Genomic DNA, 22021 nt, shown 5'->3' on the forward strand with positions numbered 1-22021 from the left:
AGGAGAAGGGGTGGTGAGCACGACCCTGAAGCCAGGATGTGGGCTGTGTTCCACGTGAGCTGAGAGCGCCCGGGTTTAGGGTCTCGCTCCCCAGCCTCCCCAGCAGAGAGGAAAGAGGAAGATGCAGGTTCTGCCAGTTCAGTGAGGGACTTTCTTAACACTGTTTTCAAAACATTGGGAGCACAAGGAAAACACGGACACTTATCACACATTCCATCATATTGGACAACTTTTAAGATTCTTTTTTGGTCAAGTCATAGGATGTCTCAAGTTGGATTCCTCAGTTTGGGCTTGGCTTTTCAAGACGGAAATAATAAACCCAGAAGTGAAAAAAAATAAACATTTTACTTAGACTTCAGTTACAAAGTTACAAAGAGTCCAAGAATTTGACTAAAGAGGTAAAATTTTCCCCAAGAATAAGTAAAGGGAAATACAAGATTTTTGATTTAGTTTAAGATTCCTTGTTTTCTGAAAACAAGGTCTACCACTGATTTTTCTATATGCCTTTGTCTAAAATCTACTTTCCTTTCTCTTTCTTCTTTCCTCTCTTCCCTTCCCTTCCAATTTCTTAACTTCCTTTTTCCTTTCCTTCCAACTTCTTAACTTCTTTCTTCCCTCCCTTCAGACCATAACTGCTACCACACCTGGGGATTCAATCTCAAAAAAAAAAAAAAAAAAATCACAAAGGTAGAGGGGAGGAAGGGATAGAAAAACCTACCACCTGAATTCAGTGCCAAGCACTGGAGCACTCACTTAATTTTCCCTGGACCCTGCCCAAATCCTTTGGCTTCCAGTTTTCTGTAGAAATTGCGGAGCTTGGCCTCAAAGTCTCTCCGGTAGGGTGAAGGGGCTCTTGCACTGGCTCTCTGTAAACCTGCAGAGAGAAAGAAGCACACAGGCCGAAGGTCATCACTGTCTACTGAAGAATAAACATGAAGAGGATGGCAGAGCAGGCGCTAACCCCAGGCACACTCTGGCATCTTCATATTTTTCGTCTTCAAGAAGTTCCCCTCGATTTCCATCACTCTTTCAGTTACTTTCATAATAAACAGAAATAATGTACTAAGGAGAAAAATGAATTCTAATGGGGATAAATATTTATATCTTCTACCCCAATTATTTTGGGTTGTATTTCTTTTAAAAGTATCTTGATGAGCATTTTTCTTGGCGTACTTGTACTTAGATAATCCAAAATAATTAACATGAACTGAGCTAGATTAAGTGTTTCTTATAAGTTGCTATAAGAAATGATTGAATATATAATGAGGTAACTAGGACATTTGTCATGCTTCTATATAGATACTGATGCTAAAATAAACGTGTGTACGCTAGGGCTCAGAGCATTCAGGAATTTATATTAGAGTCCCCTGCATCATAAGAGGAAAGCTTACAATAATTACAATAATTCATTAACTCTATATAGAGGAGAACTTTTATATCATTTAGAGTGCTTTGTAAATGATTTACCACCTTTAAACACATTTAATGAAAAGAAGAATGGAAAAATAACATCCTTATTCAAGTTTTATAGATGGCCAAAATCCGCTTGCCCATCCCGTAACTATTCAGTAGTTACAGACCATATTCCAGGTATTAAGCTCACAGTCTAGAGAAGACTGATACCAGCAGACTCACAGACGTGAGTATATAATTACAAGTTCAGACGACTGCTACTCATGAAGGAAGGGAATCCAGTTCTTTGATATTACAGAACATGCTTGCCAAGTCTGGGATCTGCGGGGGAAGATCATGAGCTTGGTCTTTGACGGTGGGACCTCCGATTGTTCGATTGGAGAGAGGTGTAGTTTGAGGGAGAAGAGAAAAAAGCTGGGATTGAGCCTTAAGAATGGTAGGGAGAGGAGGATGAGGCCGCAGGAGTGGCCAGAGAAGTAGATGAGATGCCTAGAGTGGTGTCCCGGAAGCTAACAGAAGAGGCGACGTCGGGGGAGGGCATCTGCTGGAGGAACAGGAGGGCCGAGAATTACCCACAGGATCAGCTGACCTGAGGTCCCGGCGACCTTAGTGAGGACACCTCCTCTCACCCACAGGTGGGCAGGAGGATGAGATGGGCGCAGGTTTGGCGGCAGGCGTTTGCGGCCGTTTCTGCTGCATGGCCTCAACTTTCTCCCGGAAGTAAAATGGGACGTGATTTGCTGGGAGAGACGAGGGGGTGGGGGCTGGAAGTTTGAGGGGAACATTTGAAATAATAGTAGAGAAGACCAAAGAAGTGTGCTAGAATTTTCTTTTGGGTGCTCAAGGCTCATGTGAAGTGAGAGATGACTGATTTATAATTAATAATCTGCCTGTCAAGGGAGTTTGCCCAGGAGTGCCTGGCTGCGGACGGGGAGGAAGCGGCTGGGAAGGTTCCCGGAGGGGTGCAGTTGTGCCAGACGGTGCAGACGCAATGCAGAGAGAGCGCAGGGGAGTTCAGGGAGTTCAGGGCGTTGGCGGGATGTTGCTGAAGTGATGGGCCACGGAATCTATGCTGGGTAAGGGGAAGATATTAGAAAGGAAAAGAGAGAATTCCACGTGCTGAAGGCCTGAGAAGGCCAAGGGACGGCAGCAGGGAGAGGAGTTGAACAAACATGTTGGAAGGGAAGAGGACGCTTGAATCAGTGACTGTGGAGATGATGACGTGGTGTGGAATGTGGGTGTGGGCGTGGGTGGTTGAGGCAGGGAAGGAGAAAGTCACTGCAGACAAGGAAACCCAGGCGCCGGGAGGCCAGGAAACAGAATGGGGGTCCTTGTGGATGTTAAAGTCATCCAGAATGACGGAAGGACCTGGTGGGGAAGGAGAGGAGGACTAGGAGACGGGTGCCACCGGCTTTGAGAACGAGAAAATGTTGGTAGACGACAGCAACAAGGAGAGAGGAAGAGGGGAGATGCCGCTAAGGGTGTAAGCGAGGAAGCGTGGGGGTCCCAGATCCACCAGACCCCACAACACCTGGGGTGCAGGGGAACCAATAGCCACCACTTGCACAGAAGTGTCTTGGTGAAACACCGGGTTTCAGGACACAGAGGGAACTAGAATACAAGTCTGTAAGTGCAAGTATAATTTTCTGTCCAGCAGATTACAGTGTATTTTGTAACATTATGACTTTCACTATTGTTGGTGCTATCACTATCCACATAATCACTGCTATACATTGTTTTCTAATAATTTATGCTTTACAAAGTACTTTGGTGTAAACTTCTACGATTCGCTATCTCTGTAGCACCCAGGTAGATTTCATAAAGGTCTAGGATAATGGGAATTATAAAATTTAAAATCAAAATATTTGGATTGCATAATCTAGAATTCAAAGTTGGAGAGCAAAAAATTAAGTACTTTTGACAAAATGAGTTGGATGATTACTTAGATTCATGGCATTAGTAATGTGTCCATCAGGAAAGTTGATTCCTTTTAGAAAAGTTATCCACATAATTTTCATTTAGCAAATACCTCTTCATCCTCTGTTATTTTTTCTAAGTGTGATGTGGCACCTCTCTCATATAATGATGTTATAGTCATGCTCTACTACCAAAGGTTGAGGACCAAAGCACAGACACATTATCAGGCTGGGACAATCTCTTCAACATGACAGAATGTCATGCAGACCAACAGCTCCCCCAAATGGAAGACTTTGCTCCCCAAAAGTAGGCCCCCGTGAAGGCTGGAATGTCAGATTGTACTGATGTTGGCTCTAACCCGGCTCCTGCTTCGTTTTTTCTTAGGCAATGGGATTTCCTTTGTGTGTTTTATGTCGGAGGTAGCCAGCATGTGCATTTCCTTAACAATGCCATTGGTACACTCGTTTGGAGGAAGTGACAAGAAGGAGATACTATCTTAAAAACAGATTTTTTAACAACTAGCAAAACTACCTCTAAGAGACGGTTAGAATGACACAACTCGGAGGAACTGCACTAAAAGACATTCTAGTTTTGGAGACTGTGGTGGTACTGAATGACACTAACTCTGAGTGAGACGTCCCTTCTGACAGACACAGCGCATTGCTAAGTTCTGTTCTCTCCTGAATTTCCCCACTGGCTTCAAAAGCCCAGCCTGGACCCTGACCCTAGAGTTTGTGAGATAGGAAGTTTCGAGATTTGTCAAACTAACCTTTTTTACAATGAAACAATGTGAAAATGTGATAATGCAAGCCAAATAAAAAGGGGAAAATTCTCCAATGTCTGGATCCAGTTTGGCAATATGGATTTGATCTAAGCTCTTTATCTTGATGAATCCAAAAAAATCTCTTTTTTTTTTTTTCACTAAACAGTTCAACATATATTCCCTCATTTGGAATGGAAAATACCTACAGAGTTTTTATATCATAAGTTCATTCTCATACATAAGGAAAACTTAGGGGGAACAATTTCACATTATGTAAGAAAATTCTTTGGGATCTTTGTGGAGATTTAACAATGGCCCCTAGTAACCATGTTACCAAAATTGGTATGCAATAGAGTTCTGACTCATAAGGTAGAATGTTTCAGAAAGGGCGCCTCTCTCTGAAACGCTCGGAGATTGCCTATGGAATGCAACAGCAATTTAGAGCAAGGATGGTAAACTTTTCCTGTAAAGGACCAGATAGTAAATATTTTAGCTTTGCAGGCCCCATGGTTGCTATTACTCATCTCTGCTGCTGTGGTGTGAAAGCTGCCATGGAAAATACATAAATGAACAGGCATGGCTGGGTTCCATGGACACTGAAATTTGAATTTCATGTAGTTTTCATGTGTCATGAAATATTGTGCTTAAAAATTTGTTTCAATCATTAAAAAATGTAAGCCCCATTCTAGCTTGAGGGCATTACAAAAACCGGCAGCAGTTTGTCAACACATACTGAGAATGCACTGTCAATCAGGGAATTGGGGGGGATGAGGGAGAGAGGACACACACAGTCACCCTTCATTCACTGCCACCCGGTGGAAACACACATGGCCACTCGCGGGCACCGTCAGCGGTTACCTGGGGAGTTTTGAGGTGAGGAGCAGGGTGAACAGCGGGGAGAGAAGCTGTACCCGGGGTGGAAGGCAGCCTGCAGGGGGACGTAGGACATGATCTCTTCTTCAAAGAGACTGCAAATTAAAAGAAAAAGTTAGTTCTCTGATCATGAGAAAGTGTTCATCAATTGAGGTAATAGCAGTTATAGTTCTCACAAAGGAACAAAAGCAATTAGATTTAAATGTAGTATAAAAAGATAGTCACATCATGCTTGCAAATTTTTTTTTTTTTTTGAGACAGGGTTTCCTTCTGTCAACTGGGCTACAGTGCAGTGGCATCATCATAACTCACAGCAGCCTCAAACTCCTGGGCTCAAGCGATCCTCCTGCCTCAGCCTCCAGTGCTGGGATCACAGATGTAAGTCACCACGCCTGTCCTCAGTGTTTTTGAAACCCTGTTTCATCATCAGCAAAGTCTCCACCAAGTACTTCATGTTGCTCCTGCTACCTCAGTTGTAAATCTGAAGAGGCTGACAGGCAGCAGGGACGGCGCTGGGGACCCCACTTTGGTGGCAGCTCTAGAATCTTCTAGAACAGGTGGTCAGTGGTTCAGTCCAGGCCCCTTTCAGGGGTGGCTGTGATGGAGGAGGACTGCCAAGGGAAGCTTTTCCAGAACCGCTGCGGGCTCAGCTCCTTACCTCAGCAAAATGACCAGATCTGCGTCACAGGACAACTTTTCAAGCCCGTGATTACCCTCAGTCCGAATGTAATGGATTTTCTCCCTAGAATCATGGGGGAAAGAAAATAAAAATTACACATCAACACATAAGCTAAGGAACAGATCTCTTTTTTTCTCTTCCAATATAGCTGAATAGAGCAAAGTCCCCCTGTGCAGTGTGTTTCACAGTGTTCTAAGCTTGCGTTGCAGGCTTGCAGGATGCGCTACACAGGACAGCTGTCCTCAGGCTCGCACAGGTGCAGAAGCCGAGGGATGCAGCCACGTCAGGTCCTCAGACAGCTAAGACAGGCAGGAGTGGCGCTGGGTGATCGAGAGCCCCTGACAGACGGCCCTGGTCTCGTGGTGTACTGGAGGCCACGGAGGGCAGGGCGAGTGGGAAGTGAGAAATCTGTGGCCGATGGGAAATTCATGGGAAATTCATGATGCCACACGGGGCACAAAGGGGGCCTGGCCTCCAAAACCTACGAGTCTCCCATCACTTTTGTCTCTAGCTACAACTCGCCTATTCTGATGAACCTCCAACTCCAACCTGGCAAATTATTTCAATCAGTTTATGGAGGAGTAGCATTTATGTTGATCAAATTAACTGTGTAATGTGCTTCCCTGACATTACTCTAAATATTGCAAACACTGTACCCAAGAATCTTTCCACTGTGTGCATGCTTCAATAAAGTTCAATGTTTTGCCTTTCCTGAGGAGATGCAGCAGAAATCTGGGAAAACTTAAGGACTGATTTTTAAAAAAATATTTAACTTTTTTGGTTGAACCATTTTTATTTTGAGACAATTTTAGATTCACAAGTAGTTGTAGGAAGTAATACAGAGAGATCTTATATACCCTTCACTCGGTTTCTTCTAATGGCAACATAGGAATGATATTTTAAAAATCTATTTTCGAAAATAGTGTAGATACAACATTTTCCTCTCTATGATTATATTAATTGAATCCAAATCTTCATCATAACTTGTATTAAATATATTGTCAGGAAAAAATAGAATCAACTTGACCGTCGGTGTTGGGATTTTTTTTCCCCAACGACCCTTTCCAAATGAGTTGTGGGGACTTTTTAAAAAGGCAAAGGAAGCTACACAGAAAGAGATTAAACAGAGAAAGGCCTTGTGACCCAACCTCTCAGTGGTAAAGCGCCACTGCAGTGAATGCCACTCCCAGAACCTGGGGTGGGGGACGGTGTGTCCACACCTGCTTCTCTGCCTGAGGATGGAAAGGGAGCAGGTGGGGGCCCAGCCTGGAGAGCAAGCACTCGCCTCCCCAGGTCCCTGCTGCTCTCTCTGCCTGTGTCCTTGAGCCCCTGTCCCTCGCTTTCTCCTCCAAATCCTCATACTGCCTCCTAGCCCTCTTGTTTGGAAGATGCTCTGGATGTGCTCCTCTAATTTACTGACTTCAGCCTCAAGAGCGACTCTCAAATTTATAGGCTCTCCCATGATAGTGTCCCCTGCGGCAGGTTATCTTGATGCCCCAAGGGATCCACGTCTGGTTACAGCCCTGGCCTTCCTGCCTGGGGGAGAAAGGGACAACACATTCTAGGGATCATCTTGATGCCCAAGGCCACCAGGGAAAAGAAGTCCAGAGAGGGGCAAGTCCACTAGGGCAGCAACGTGCAGTCTCCAGTCACAGAAAGCAGCACCCAGTGCAGTGGTTCTGTCTCAGCACCACCACAGGGAACACATCCATGTGTCGTAATGCCCAGCACAGTTTGCAGAGAGTTCAGCAGCTCTCCATCAGACATTGTACCGTCTGTCATGTCTATGAACTTCTCATGCAGACCCAGTGGTGTGAGGAACCTCCAAGTGTCCCTGGGGCTCCATCCCAAGGACACTAAGAACTGGGGCAGATATCTGAAGAGGGGAATGCCATCTGTCTCCTGCATATATTCCTTGGCCATCAGGAAAACTCCAGCGCAAACCCTCCTGGGCCCTCAGGACAGTAGAGCCACCTGCCTTGTTGACATTTTGACATCTCCACATCAGGACCACTACCATATCCCTTAAAGATAACAGATGCCACCAGCGTTTGGGTTCTCTGGCTCCATCCCCCTCCTCCAATGAAGCTTCCTTGTGAATCACTGCTTGCTCCCTGCTGGGCAGTTTTCTGAGAACTCTAATCTAGCCAGCAGCTGGCCTGTGAACCCAAGACAGAGAATCCACGGCTCCCTGAGAATAACAACAGCTGAACAGGGTCACAGTCTGCACTTGGGGACCCCAGAGGAACCAGTAAGTTCTAGATGGGGTCATGGGGAAAGATGGTTTTCTTTTCCACTCTTGGATCTTTAAAACGGATCTAATTCATTCTCACACCACACTCAGGGGGCAGCAAGAGGTGCAATCACAGAGAGCAGTGCCTGGCTTCCTGGTTCTCTTGTGCTTGACCTCCTGAAGAGCAAGTTCTTACTCTTGTCTTTCTGCCTTTTTAATTCCATGTCCTCACAGTCGGTTTCGGATAATCATAGTGGGCCTTCTGTTTTTCATGAGATATTTGGGTTCTCAGGCTGGGGTCCATAGTTCTTTAGAGTCCATTAACTGTTTGAAATTACATGCAAAGATTTATCTTAATATGTAGTGGAGAGTCCATAATAGCTTTCATCAGATTCTCAAAGGAGCCCATAATCTTTAAAAGGTTATTAGTTTCTATACTAGACAATTTCTGAGGTTCTTCCAATTCCAACATGCCCAGATTTCAAGTACCCCCAGCTCTGGAAAATCATAATCACATAATTCCACACTGCAACAAAACTTTTAAGGTTTCCTGGATTTTGTTATAATGTGATATTACACAGGAAGGCCGAAAATTGTTTACTTTCCTTTGGAAATACATTCACTCTTTTACACGGGATTACTTTTAAAAAACTTTTCCAATGATTAAAATTGGACTCTAGTGCCTTTGGTGACTTCAAATTCCTCCAAAAAGTAAGTGGCGAGCTCAGTTATTAGTGGTAGAATCACTAACATAAAGAACTTTTGAGAGCAGCCATGTCTCAGAAACTCTCCAGGTAATGCAACTCCCCTGGAAATCCCTTGAAAATCCCCTGAAGTTGTTAGGTACTGTGCGTGGGACCAGCCCATGAATAAATGGCCCACATGACAGTATGGCACTGCCATCTGCAGTGGCTCAGTAATGACACTTGGGCAGGTAATTCTTAAGAGCTGAACATAAATGAAAGTGACCATTACTCACACTAAAGACCTTTCATTCACTCAAAAAGTAATTAGTGTTTTGATAGAAGACCAGGTTCTGAGGAGGCTGAGCAGATACAAAGATAAGGAAGAGAAAGGCCCTGCTCTAAAGAGCTTATAGTGCTGCAGGGAGACACAAGCCAATGACAGAAAACGAGAGCTCTGAAAATAGAGGTACACAAAGCATGCTACTAAAGCAAGACAAAAGAAATACTAAAGTCTGCCTGGATCACTGAACTTTTGCATTTGATCTGGGTCTTTAAAATGAGATGAGATGCCCTTCACCGAGAAGGCATTCCAGGAGAGGTCAAGGCAGGACAGTACACAACCTGTGTGGTAGGGGTAGAAGACTCCGGAAGGAAAAACTTAGCATAGGATGGCGCGTTAGGTAAAGGCCAGACTTTGGAGAACAGGGTCATCATGCTTAGAAACGTTGACTTCATTTCCTATGTGATGGAAGCCTTGGAAGCTTTCTCAAAGGGCAGGAGGGACGTGATTTGATCTGTGCTGTAAGAAGGTAGTTTTGGTTATGGTAAGGAGACAGCTGGTATCTTAGGAGAGACCTCTGCAAGTTCAGGAGAGAAACGATGAGCCCCCAAGCTTGAGCCACAGCAGGGAGAAGAGAAAAGGAGGGCTGGAAAAGAGAACGTGAGGAGGTGAATGCTTAGATGTGGAGGTGAGGAAGAGGGAGGATTGTGGCTCTAATTCACAGAGTGAAAATACAGGGAAAAGGGTATCCATGAGGGGGCTAGGAGAGGGGAAAGAATAGGGAATGATCCATCTGGTGGGACTGGCAAAAATTTGAATGGCAAGGAGGTGACTTGAAGGTGTTAGGGATTCCCTGAGGAGGTCAGAGTCTTACAGGTGTCATCCAGATTGGAGACTGCCCCCTACCGGAAGGGAAGAAATAAAGGCCTTTAGTTGACCAGATTCTCACCTGCCTTGCCTAATCCTTTACACACATCCTCATCTAAGCATCTCAGCCATGCCCACGTTGTGATGCCCATGTCAGGGATGAGATAAGGGGATTGAATCACATGCCGCCATCAAGAGTCCCTAAGTGCTGGAGCAAGAACTCAAACTCCAAGGAGGCTCACTCTTAACCACCATGCATCTGCAACTTTTGAAAGTTGGTTAGCAAACTGAAGGGGAGAGATGTTTGAATATTTGGGGAGAAAGCAGGATTTAAGTACTGGGGAAATTTTCTCTTTTTATCACTTTAGGTGGCTATTCCTTCCAAATGAAGTGATTCAGAGCTTCAGAGGCTCTTGTTCAAAAATGACTCTAATGAACAACAGGATTTAAGTAGTTAGAGCATATATGATACTTTTTTGTTTGCTTGTTTATTTTTGAATATGGGCACTCAATATTTGGTTTACCAGTAAACAGTTATATTTCAAAATGAAAAATAATTTATGTAGCACTTTACACACATAATTTTTGAATAAATACTATTTGTTCCCTTTCTGTGCTTTCCTCCAAATCAATGGAAATCATTTCAGAATCACATAAATAATATGCAACCTGATAGTAAGACTATCTCAGATTGTGCCATTTCCCAGAACACTGGAACCCCCTGAGCCCTTTATTTTGAAGATTTGAGTTATTAATATAATTTAAATGCATGAGTAAAATGCACCACAAGCTTCTACTCTCTCTGCACAGAGGTGTTTTCCCACCAGGAAAAATAGCTGGAAAGACCTGGAGTTCCAGGGGTGAAGGATGAACCCTACCTGAGTGTGTGGTTTCTTGCCAAGCTGGGCTGACGCTCTTGCAGCATTTCAAAAATGTTTGGCTGGCGAAGAAATGCCACAATCTTGTCATTATATGCTGAAACAGACAAAAGCACAGGGTTGTGGTTGAGTCTGCAGCCCAGAGATAATTTCTCTGATGATTGGAAAATGGCCGCTTGATACCGGGATTAACGTAGGAGTTTGAAGGGCAGGCAGCGTACTCATCAAAAACATGTAAGCTCTTGAGGCTTTTTAAAAGTGTGACATAATAGCATTATTATTTTTAAAAGATCAAACTGAAAGTGAACCAGATCTGAGTTAATCACCCTTAGTACTTCAGAAACTTTGCTGGGTGTTAATGCACATCTGTGTGAACAGGTGAAGCAGACTACAGTAGCTCACCCTTGAGAGAGTTCTCTCTTCCTGCTAACTTTCCTTGGTCATTTTGCCACAGTTAGGGTGAAAGATTCTTTATGAATTCAAAGACATCCATGCATTGATTTCCCAGTAGTGATAAGGTAAATGCCCCAATCCATCCAGACTCTCTCACCTCATTTCCCTCCATACAAGTGGCATGTGTTTTGGAAAGAGGTAGCAGAGGTTAGGGGTGAAGACTGCAAACATTTCCCATATACCCATGGAAAGAAAGGTGTGCATTAAATACTGTATTGAGCAGCAATAAAATCCACCACTTCATTTAAACTATGCTCTTCCCAACCAAGTTAACAAATCAATGAGTGGAATATAGAAGAAGGGGCAGGGGCTCGGGAGAGAGTAGGGAAGAGAGAAGTGGGGAGGAGGGGAAGTGGGGGGAGTAGACCATACCATAAAAGAAGGAAAAGAAAACACAGAATCTTGAATATTAAAGGAGTCACGATAAAACAAAACAAAAAAAAGGCTAAGTATCAGGTAGCCGGGAATTCAAAGCAGCGAGATACATACCCAGTGGCAATGACTCGTGTTGATGTTGGCTCCGAATAGCAGCTACTAGGCTGTGTCCTGGCCTGGCCAGTAAAGAGGCTCCTCTGTTTCTAGAGACTTCGGAAGCCTAATTTTAAAATAAAAGTGTAAACATTGGAAATCTGTCATCAACTTCAGATGGTCTTTTGATACCAATTTTTCAACATAAAGGGCAAAAGATCCTGACGTGACCTAAGTCCAAAAAAGTTGTAACCTTCAAAATGATGGAAAATAAGAAAGTTTAAAAAAATGACTAAGTAGAGTGGTTGATGTTGTTATGGTTTTTAAGAAAGTGACTGTGCCAAATGTCATGGGTGTTAATCAAATTAATACACAGAATAGCCTAAGACACATTTCTTGTCCTGAATATGCTAAAGAGAGATAAGTTCTAGACAAATATTATCAGTAAGGTAGGCTTATAACCCTCCTTTCCTGGAGGCAGCACTGAACTTCAGTACTGAGTGTGGAATGGACTTGTTCTCTTAGACAGTGTTGATTACACTCAGGGCCGGTCTCTGCTGAGAGCCTTTTATTCCATTCACTGCGCTGGCTTCTCTCCACGTAGTATCTTGCATCCTAACAAATTCTGCAAGATAAGCATTACTAGCCTCAATTTACAAAATAGGGAATCTGAAGATCTGAGAAAAATAAGTTTTTCCCAAATTTTCAACTGTTAAGAGAGAGAACCAGGATTCTAACTATAATAATACTTCACTCTGAAGCACTTGTTTACTCCTCCCATGCTACCAACCTGCTTCCAAATCTTGGTTTTGGTTGGGCATTTTGACAAAACTTCATGGGATAAATAACGTGAGAGAGAGAGAGAGAGAGAGAGAGAGAGAGAAGAGAGGGTCGGTCCCTGGTGGCCTGCCTTTCCCCAGACGTTCTCTTATGATTGGGTAAAACCCAGTTTCCAATACTGACTACTTTTAGGATTTCTTTTTCTTTTGATGTTGATAGCTTTAATCATAATTGTAAATGTGAAAACTCCAAACATTTAGCTCTCCAGACAAAACAAAATAGATATCCTCAGAAAATAGTTTTCAGTACTGGTAAACAAGCTTCTCTTCAGCATTGCAATTTGGAAGCGTATGCTGGTGGGTTTTCTTAAAGCTGTGAATGAAAATTGCATATTTTACACTGCATTTGGGTTAATAATCAGCTAACGCTTTCTCTGAAAACGCTGGGGACTTGATGATAAAAAAATTAGCAAGTTCATAGGAAAAGCCCAAAGGATGAATTTACATTTATCTCTAGATTTCTTTTGTGTTCTAAAAATAGATTAACAAAATTTTTAGAATTATAATAAGTAAACAAAAGAAAGATGTTTGTTCAAAGTTTCTATAATAGTAAAAAGTGGGCAACAAACATAATGTGCAAGAAAGGCTTGAGTTAAATGCTGGTAGATCCACATGACAAAAGATTATAGAAGAATTTTAATGGCGTGGGCGTTGTCTACAAGGTACTGTAATGGTAATGTAGGACGCAGAACCACAGACAACATGACCCAGTTTTTTACTTTCAGGTGTACCACTGTCTCCAGATGGGAAATCATGCTTTCCATCTGTGCCTGTGTTTTCTACACTCATTCCATATTGTTAATACAGTCACACACCACATAACGATGTTCTGGTCAACAACGGACTGCATATAAGTTGGTGGTCCTGTAAGATTATAACGGAGCTGAAAAATTCCTATTACCTAGTGATACCATAGCTGTCGTAACATTGTAGTAGTGCATTTGATTTTTTAAAAAAATAATAAATTTAGTGTAGCCTAAGTGTGCAGTGTTTCTAAAGTCTATGGCAGCGTACAGCAAGGTCCTAGGCTGCACATTCGCTCGCCACGCGCTGACTCACCAGAGCAACTTCCAGTTCTGTAAGCTCCATTCGTAGTAAGGGCCATATACCAGTGCCATTTTTTATCTTTTTTTAACCTTATTTTTACTATACCTTTATGCCACCAGAGCCACTGAAGTGACATTTGCCACCAAAGAACCTCACTCCAAAGAATGACTAAGAGTGATTTCTGCTTTTAAAGTAGGAAGTTTCTCTTCCCTGCCAGACACTTGCCCTTTCCTGGGGCAATCACTGTTGAGCTTTTTTGTGTGTACCTTCCAGAAATGTTCTATGACGGATGATTTTCTGATCTGACCAAGGTAAGGTGGTAAAAGAAAGAAAAATATGTGCTCTGCTTATCCTTTCTTAATAGTGTTAATTATATTACTAATTGCTGTATAAACAAGGCAAATTTGTTAACCTTTAGTGATTTACATACTGATTGGAAGATGGGAGCCAATATTCATAGCCCTCTGTGCTCTTTCTGTTTACGTCCAATTTCATTTGGATATTAGGAGAACAGGTAAGTCTTACTTTGCTGGCACTTGAATATATTGCAGACAGATGTGTCACTGCATTAAAATGCAAGTCAAAATGTCAAATAATTATCTTTTTATGTATAAATCCTATATCCATAATGACACCATTCAGCAATTGGCCTGAAAAATTGCCACGTGAGGTAAAAGATAATCCAAAAGATATTTAACAATATCTCTATTTATAATCTATTATTGGGTTTTGAGGGGAAATTTTATCATTTAGGATCCTTAATAGAGAAACTCATTTTAATTTTGTTTTTAAGCACAATTTATAAAAAATCAACTGGTAAACAACAGTCAAGAGAATGGCTTATGTAGGTGAACAGAAAATAATCAATATCTAGAGTTGTGGTCTAAGAAACATCTACAGCTAATTCCCCATTGCCTGCGATACAGGACACAGGGAAATAATGGATTATGAAATAATCCCTCAATTATTTCCTGTTTAACTGCAACCTCTAATCAGAAATCCTACTGCTCTTACGCTCATTGTCAATTTGTCTAAAGACAAAGCTGCCATCCTCCCTACTCGTCTCTCCTGCTCCCCTTACCTACATGCTGTCAATGGGACTGTGACTCTTAGTCACACGGTCCTGAAGACTTGGAATCAAGCCTCACAGACTCGAGAATCACAGGGCTGGGACAGACATTGGGGTCATATGTTTGCAGACGCAGAAACTGGGGTCCCCACCCGGGGAGGAGTGCGCAGTGGCACATAGCTCCCTGCGCCCCGCCGACTGCAGGCCTAGTCACGCTTTCCTGCACACTGCCCAACTCCCCAGCCCTCTTCCCACGGGCTGTCCTTGTTTGCTGTCTCTTTGTCACCCCCACTGGGGGCCTTATCCCCTTCCATGGGGACTGGGGCAGTGGTCCCCAACAGGCCTCTCAAATCCCCTTTTTCCACAGTCCTACCTTCATCATCTTCTTTTTAAAATACTAGTTTATACCTACTGGGAGTTAGCAAATCTGAGCCGTGGTCCCAAACTCCCTGCATGGCGTGAGTTCTTGATATTTCAGTTTACTGGACTGTAAAATACGATTCCCAGCTGCAGTGGCGCTGTCATCTGGGGGTGTGTGGAAATGCTTGGGAGCTTTGTTTTGTTTTGTTGTCATAATGAACTAGTGAGGCAGGAATGCTCCTGACATTTAATGGATGGGATCAGGACAAAAAAGTCCTGTGATGTTACAGTACAATTCTGCACATCAGAGAATTGTCCTGCCCCAAATGCCGGCAGTCTTTCCCTGCTGGGAAACAATGGGTGAAATGATCTCTAAAACCCACTTTTTACATGAAAATCATCATATTACTTTCCTTAAATTCATTCAATGGGCCCTTAAAAAAAGTTCCAACTCTTCCACGCGGCATTCAAAGTTTTCCAAAAACCAAGACACAGCAAGTGGGAACCTGCTTCTCTGGCCGCACTGAACTTCGCGCCGTCTCTCTACGGACCTGTCTGGGTCCCACCTGCACCTGTGCTCACGCTGAGCTCTGAGGCTGCCCTCCCTCCTCCCTCGTTCCAGCTAGAGTCTACCAGTTTTCAAGTTCCAGGTCAGGTACCTTATTTTAAAAGATAATTTTCCTTGGCCTCTTTTGAACTTCTGTGGCACTTGTTCTAACATCTCTCTTGGCACTCAATCACATTTTGATTTCTCTTGTGACTTAACTCTGTATTTATTTTTGACCTGGTTTCAAAAATACAATACAAACTTCTCCAAGGTGGAGATTGCCTCATACTTCTTTGTATTCCATAGTGCTCAAAGCAAGCCATGCCTTTGGTCAATGTTTGCTGAGCAAAATCACATCACAGCAAATACAGTCGACATTTCCCACCACCCCTTCTCTGTTTTTTGTATCAGAGTCCCTCCTGTCTCCTCATCCCTAGGCTGTGGGCTCTCGCAGCAGTAGGAACCAGGTATTTGTTTTCTTAGAAGCTGAGTCTTTGTTTTTTCTAGTGTGCTGCCTCTGGATAAGATATCTCCTCTGCCTCTCAGCTTCTCTTAATATTGCTTTGCTCAGTTTCCCCTTATGTCAGTCCAAAGCTACTAGAAGAGAGAGGATGGGCAGGGGGATGGGAGAGGTTTGAAAGTCAGCTGGGAATGGATGCATTAGGAAGCAGACAGATGGCTGATGTAGATTAATGCCCCTTCATCCTTATGTGTTAGAGTCTTTCAGCTAGTTCCTGGCTGATGCAGGTGGCACTTTGCCAAGAATGTTGACATTAAATGAGCTGTATTTGGGCTATTCAATCACATCAAACACATGCTTTAAAATAGGTAATGCATATGGTACCCATGACCTCAATCTCGTTCTTGCAGTTAGAAAGGTTTTTAATATTTATATTTTCAGGTTGATTTCTTACAATTGTAAGAGCTCTATAACTTTAGAGAAGTCATCTTACATTGAGTAATCGATGTTTTTGTTTTACAGACAGCGAACCTGTCTGCAGTACTCAGCTTCTTTATCACGTGTAGTTACCCTATGTTAATACTAAAATTGTCTTAATAATATTGAAGAGCTTAGACATTTAAAATAGCATAATTCAAATTGATGCAGAAATTTGAACTTATTCACTATAATCATAAGGCAAAATACCTTGTACTTTCTGAAGTGTTATAAAAGTACCAGCAGGGAGGGGGACTATGTATGTCGAGCTGGGAAGTTGGGATGTTGCTTTCTGTAGTCTGTGAACATGTCTGCATCTAGAAGGCCCTGACACCCACATAATGCTTGGGGGATGTATAATATTCCCTCTCTGTCTGGTCACCCACATTTTATGTATATGCAGAAAGAAAGATTTAACATGCTTTCAGCAGTATCCTGAAACAACGATACCTAAATTTATTTTATCACACTGGCATTAAGCCGTGTGTGCCCTTGGTTGGGGACAGTTATGTCTCTCAGAGTATACAGCGGATTACTCCAGAAAAGGTGGTAAATGACTGGTGCCCATATATCAACAGGCTCTTCCCTCGAGACTCATGTTTGCTGTCTGGAAGAGATGCTGTCACGTGGTTCATTATCTTCCCAGTCCACTGTGGCTCTTCCTGGGGGATCACACATATATATTCCTTTCCTTCCTATATCACTGTTTGGATTTTTTTGACCTCATTTTCATCCAATTGTATAAGCTGTTTTATGGGAAATGGTTCTCAGAAGCCACATCTCTTGAGATCCTGGTAGTGTCTATGAAAAGAAGGCACAGGTACTTGGGAAATGTCAGTCAGAGCATAAAAAAAGATTTGCTCATAATACTGTCAGGAACTAATTAGAAGTAGAAAAAAGCTATGTTTTGAGTTTTGGGTGAGAAAAAAAGACAGGAAAGGGACGAGAGATAGAGGCAGTAATTCAGAAAGGCAATGAAAGTGACGCTTAGCCCTTCACTCTAACTGTGAAGGGTTGCCGTCCTTCTCATGAGAGAAGACATAAAACCAGGGAAGAGCACATGGCAGAAAGGGAACAGAACATTCATGGGGCTTGGTTAACTTCCCCCAGTTTCTAGTCTAGGAGTGCTTTACTGGATTCTTCTCCAGGATCTTGTGGAGAGGTAGCAGTTTAAAGTCAGTCATACTCTGTGCAGCAGTTCCATGGTCTTCCGAGTATTCGCATGTGGCTGGCAGGCCTTGGGAAGCACAGCTCCAGCCACAAGTTTAGGGATCACCTGTCACTGCATTTTCAGTCTCCTTTAAACTAGACAGATTTTCAGTGGTGGTGATCGTGCTGGACAAAAGTGAAGGTAAAGGAAGGTCATCTGAAGACAAGTCTAGGGAGGTAAGTGTCGTCATTCGTTCTCCTACAGAGCAGTACACATATGGCTCTGTCTCTTCCAGAGCAGGCGACCCTAGATCCTGGCCACCCCCACCCCCCCACAGAAGAGGCAGGGACTGTGTCCCTGTGAGCAGCAGAGGGGGTGCGTGGGGGGTTACCTCTCCTGCGCTGTAGCTGCGGAGCCGCTGGAGGTGCTGTCGATGAGTCAGATGGTTGGGAAGACGACCGTTCTGAAGAGGGATTCGGGGGTCAATGAAAGTGGTAGCTCGACTGTTGTGGTCCACGAAAAAAGACTGCAGACAGACCAGTGAAAGAAAGCACCCCTGTGAGCATGGGCAGAACGGAGGGGCTGACATAAGGGCCCGCTGCGGGGCTCAGGCGTCAGGGTTATTGCTGCCTGGCTTCCCCGGGCCCCAGTCCACCTTTTTCATTCTACTCAAAAGTCATCTAGCTCGATGGGGCACAGGGACACTGCGCCTCTGCTCACTGCACCTCTGCTCAGCAGTTGAATGAAGCAGTATCAGTCCCTGCTAAACACTTTACATTGTGTGCGGAGTTTACAGAGTAGGAGTCGTAATACTCTCTCCAACATGGAAAGTAAGAGAAATAGAGCCTCCGATGCATAAATCACCAAATAAGTAATTTTGGTGATTGTTTTCCCCAGTCTTGTCTTTTCCTGTACAAATACATACATATTTTCTCCACATCAGGATCTACAATTCCGTTATGGAATTTTTCACTTATTTTATGAGCATTTCCCTAAGTTATTAAATACTCTTCTAACAGAGAATTCTAATGAGCGTATGATATTAAGTTTCATGGATATGTAACGAATAATTAATTAAATAATAATTTCAGTAGCCTTCATTGTTGGACATTTGACTGTCTTTTTTTTTTTTTTGTGAGACAGAGTCTCACTGTGTTGCCCGGGCTAGAGTGCCGTGGCGTCATCCTAGCTCACAGCAACCTCAAACTCCTGGGCTCAAGTGATCCTCCTGCCTCAGCCTCCCAAGTAGCTGGGACTCCAGGCACGCGCCACCATGCCCGGCTAATTTTTTCTATATATTTTTTTTAGTTGTCCAGTTAATTTCTTTCTATTTATTTTAGTAGAGACGGGGCCTCGCTCTTGCTCAGGCTGGTCTCAAACTCCTGGGCTCAAACGATCCTCCCGCTTTGGCCTCCCAGAGTGCTAGGATTACAGGCGTGAGCCACAGCACCTGGCCCCCTTGACTTTCTTACTGTTTTAAAATAATGCTTCAATAAACACTCTTGTACATAAATCCTTGAGCCATATCTGATTACTGTATATGTTCCAATATATGGCAAAAGTTGTTCTTTAAACCTAAAATTACCTCATATAAAAGAGATAGTTAATATTGTTTTTCCCAAAACCTTTGTACTATAGGACAATCTTTCAATTACTCTCTTTTGAAAAAATGTAACATTTGGTGAAGATATATTAGCCTTAAATGATCTCAGTCAATGCTAATTTTAGATATTTTTAGACTCACCCGAGAGAAGCAAAGAAATTTTATACAGATTTAGAAGGTAGGAGCTTATAATTTCAAGTATCAGATGCCATTGTAAACAAGCCTTTTAAAGAGCTCTATAAAAAATCATACAGTGGTTTCATTATTGAGATAAAAAATATCCCCCCTCAGGACAAAAGTAAACAACAACTCTCCTAATACCACGTGAATCAGTATTTGTGGCCTGTGGTGAAATTTCCCCAGATAGCACCCACACAGATTCAAAAGGGGCTATATCCAACTGGAAGTGAAGATGACGTGCCCTGAAAAACTGCTAGATAACTGAAAAAGCGACACCCATGATGTCAAAAATACGAGTAAAGAGTCTGAATAAGACTGAAATCTGAGTGGAAAAAAACCCCAAATTTATCAACAGATTTACCTGAGATTTTCAATACACAAGTATAAGCTAAATGAATTAATATTAAAAGTAGATTTTTTATTATTCAAATACATGCCTAGAGGTTTATAAATTAAATATGTTCCTTCTATTTGAGCATATGTGGTGATTTTTTAGTATAAATTCCTATAAGTTGAATTAATTACTGGGTTAAAAGAAAACTATTTCTGATTATTGATCCATATTAACACGCTACCTTCATGGCAGTTGTGCAGATCTCCCCTAATACCATTAGTCCATGAATCCGCCTCTGTGTAATGCTATCGCAGATGCTGAGTAATTTTGAAAGAACTCTTAGAATTGTTAAATGGCAAAAATGTTTAATTATCATTTTCCATGGAATTTACAAGAGGAAAACATTTTCTCATAGGCTGATTGGTCAATTTTTTCCTTAGACTATCGTCCACTATGTCTGTTCCCTTTTTCATTGTCGTTGTTGGGATGTTAAGGTTTTCTTATTTATTTATACATGTACTTAGTTACACATCTGCCTTTAAATCTGCTTTTGACTTTTGTTTGCTTTGCTTTTTAATATTCCTATGTATTTAAATCTCTTAATCATTTCTCTCTAGAGGTCTGTTAAATGTTTATATTTTTCTAGCTTTATTTTTGGTGCATTAATTATTAACATTAAATCTTTACTCTTTCTGAAACTTTTTTTGGTGTAATGTGAAGTTGTAGTTTGATATTTTTCTCAAAGAGTCCATTTTCCCAAATCATCCATTCTCTATTGTTTTATTACATACAAATCTTTTATAAATTCTACTGTCTGTTTCAGGAATATTTTATCTGTCCCAGTGGTCTGTGGGTTTTTCACTGGTATCATGCTATTCCAATTATTAATGTCTGTAGGGCAAGTTTCCTCTTTATATTTTCCAAGATTTTCTTAGGTATTCTTGTCGGCTCATTTTTATTTTTATGGATGGACTGATCTTAATTTTATTATGTTCCAAAATAGTTCTACTGGGATATTGTTTGGAATCACTTCAAGACTATAAATGATTATGGAGAGAATTCATTCTTTATGATAGTCAGTGTACCTGTTTCCCATTTCTGAACATGTCTATTAAAGATTTTTTCCTTAGTAAAGTTTTGTAACTGTCTTCCTGAAAGACACATATTTCTGGTTAAGATGGTTGACAGGTATTTAATGTTGTCCATTGCTCTTCTGAGTGCTTATTTCCTATAATATTTTATAACCCATCATTGCTGGTACCTAGGAAAGCTATTATTTGTGTATTTATTTTTTATCTTCTCTTTATATTAAAGGCTTCTGCCAAATAAACTATTCTTTTAAGTGTATTCTCTTTGATTTTTACTTGTAAATAATGTTAATTTTGTCTCCTTCTTTACAAGGGATTTTTTCTTTTTACTTCCTTTTCTGTAACATTGATAAGACCTCCTAGGACAATGCTAATAAGAAGTGGCATTCGCAATCTTTTTTTGTTCTTGATTTTGATGGGAAAACTGCTAGGGTTCAGTTGTGAAATATGATGTCGTTCATTCTTCTAAGAGGGCCTTTAATTAAGTCATGAAAACATATTTATATTCCTACTTTACCAGGAGTACCTGTTTGTTTTTAAAATATAAACTTGAATTTAATTTTTATCAAGTACTTCTCTAGCATTTCTTAAAAGCATCACCTGAAATTCCTCAATGGTTTACATACTATTGGTTAAAATACTGGTGATAACAGATTCACTAGTAGTAAATGACTCTGCATCTTTGGGAGAAAATCTATTTAATTGTGGTGGGTAATTCTTTTAGTATACTTTCCAATTTAACACTTCATTTTTTAATAGGAGCTTTTTGGAATGCAAGTGAGTTTTGCCTACAGTTTTTTTAATTTTCCAAATCCCTTAAATTTTATTTATACTTGTGTGTGTGTAGTTAGTGCTACAGAATTTTATCACATGTGTAGGTTCTTGTATGCACCACCACAGTCAAGATACAGAGAAGTTTCATTAACACTAGGATCCTTCACGTTGCCCTTGTGTAATCACATTCACCTCCCTCCTACCCCCATCCCACCCCTAATTCCTGGATAAACACTAACCTGTTCTCCATTCCTGGAATTTTGTCATTTCAAGAATGTCATATAAATGGAATCATACAATGTGTAATCTCTTGGGATTGGCTTTTTCACTCAGCATAATTCCTTGAGATTCATCCAAGTTATTACATTCACCCTTTTTCTTTTATTGCTGAGTAATATATCATGGTATGGATGTATCAGTTTGTGCTAGTAGTTTTTACTTTTTTTCTGGTTTTATCAGCAAAGTTATGATTGCTTCATAAAATAAACCATGCAGTTTCCATTTTTCCTACTTCTGGAGTACATCATAAAGCTATCTGGGACTGGGCAAGTACATTTATTGACGCATTTTTCAACTTATTCCA

At 41.7% G+C, this 22021-nt stretch overlaps 1 protein-coding gene across 2 annotated transcripts in view; it reads right to left on the reverse strand.

The window, feature by feature from the left end:
- HECW1 (HECT, C2 and WW domain containing E3 ubiquitin protein ligase 1) overlaps window positions 1–22021 on the reverse strand; it is a 413177-nt gene that overhangs the window by 52319 nt on the left and 338837 nt on the right. For both annotated transcript variants that reach the window (XM_012646903.1, XM_012646902.1), the window contains 6 exons: window positions 17851–17985; window positions 11532–11637; window positions 10590–10686; window positions 5625–5708; window positions 4952–5061; window positions 754–874 (listed from right to left, as the gene is read on the reverse strand). In XM_012646903.1, the coding sequence (XP_012502357.1) occupies window positions 754–874; window positions 4952–5061; window positions 5625–5708; window positions 10590–10686; window positions 11532–11637; window positions 17851–17985 (653 nt within the window). The remainder of the gene's footprint in view (window positions 1–753; window positions 875–4951; window positions 5062–5624; window positions 5709–10589; window positions 10687–11531; window positions 11638–17850; window positions 17986–22021) is intronic.

The sequence above is a fragment of the Propithecus coquereli genome, unplaced genomic scaffold (genome assembly GCF_000956105.1).
Source record: "Propithecus coquereli isolate 6110/MARCELLA unplaced genomic scaffold, Pcoq_1.0 Scaffold252, whole genome shotgun sequence".
Lineage (NCBI taxonomy): Eukaryota > Metazoa > Chordata > Mammalia > Primates > Indriidae > Propithecus > Propithecus coquereli.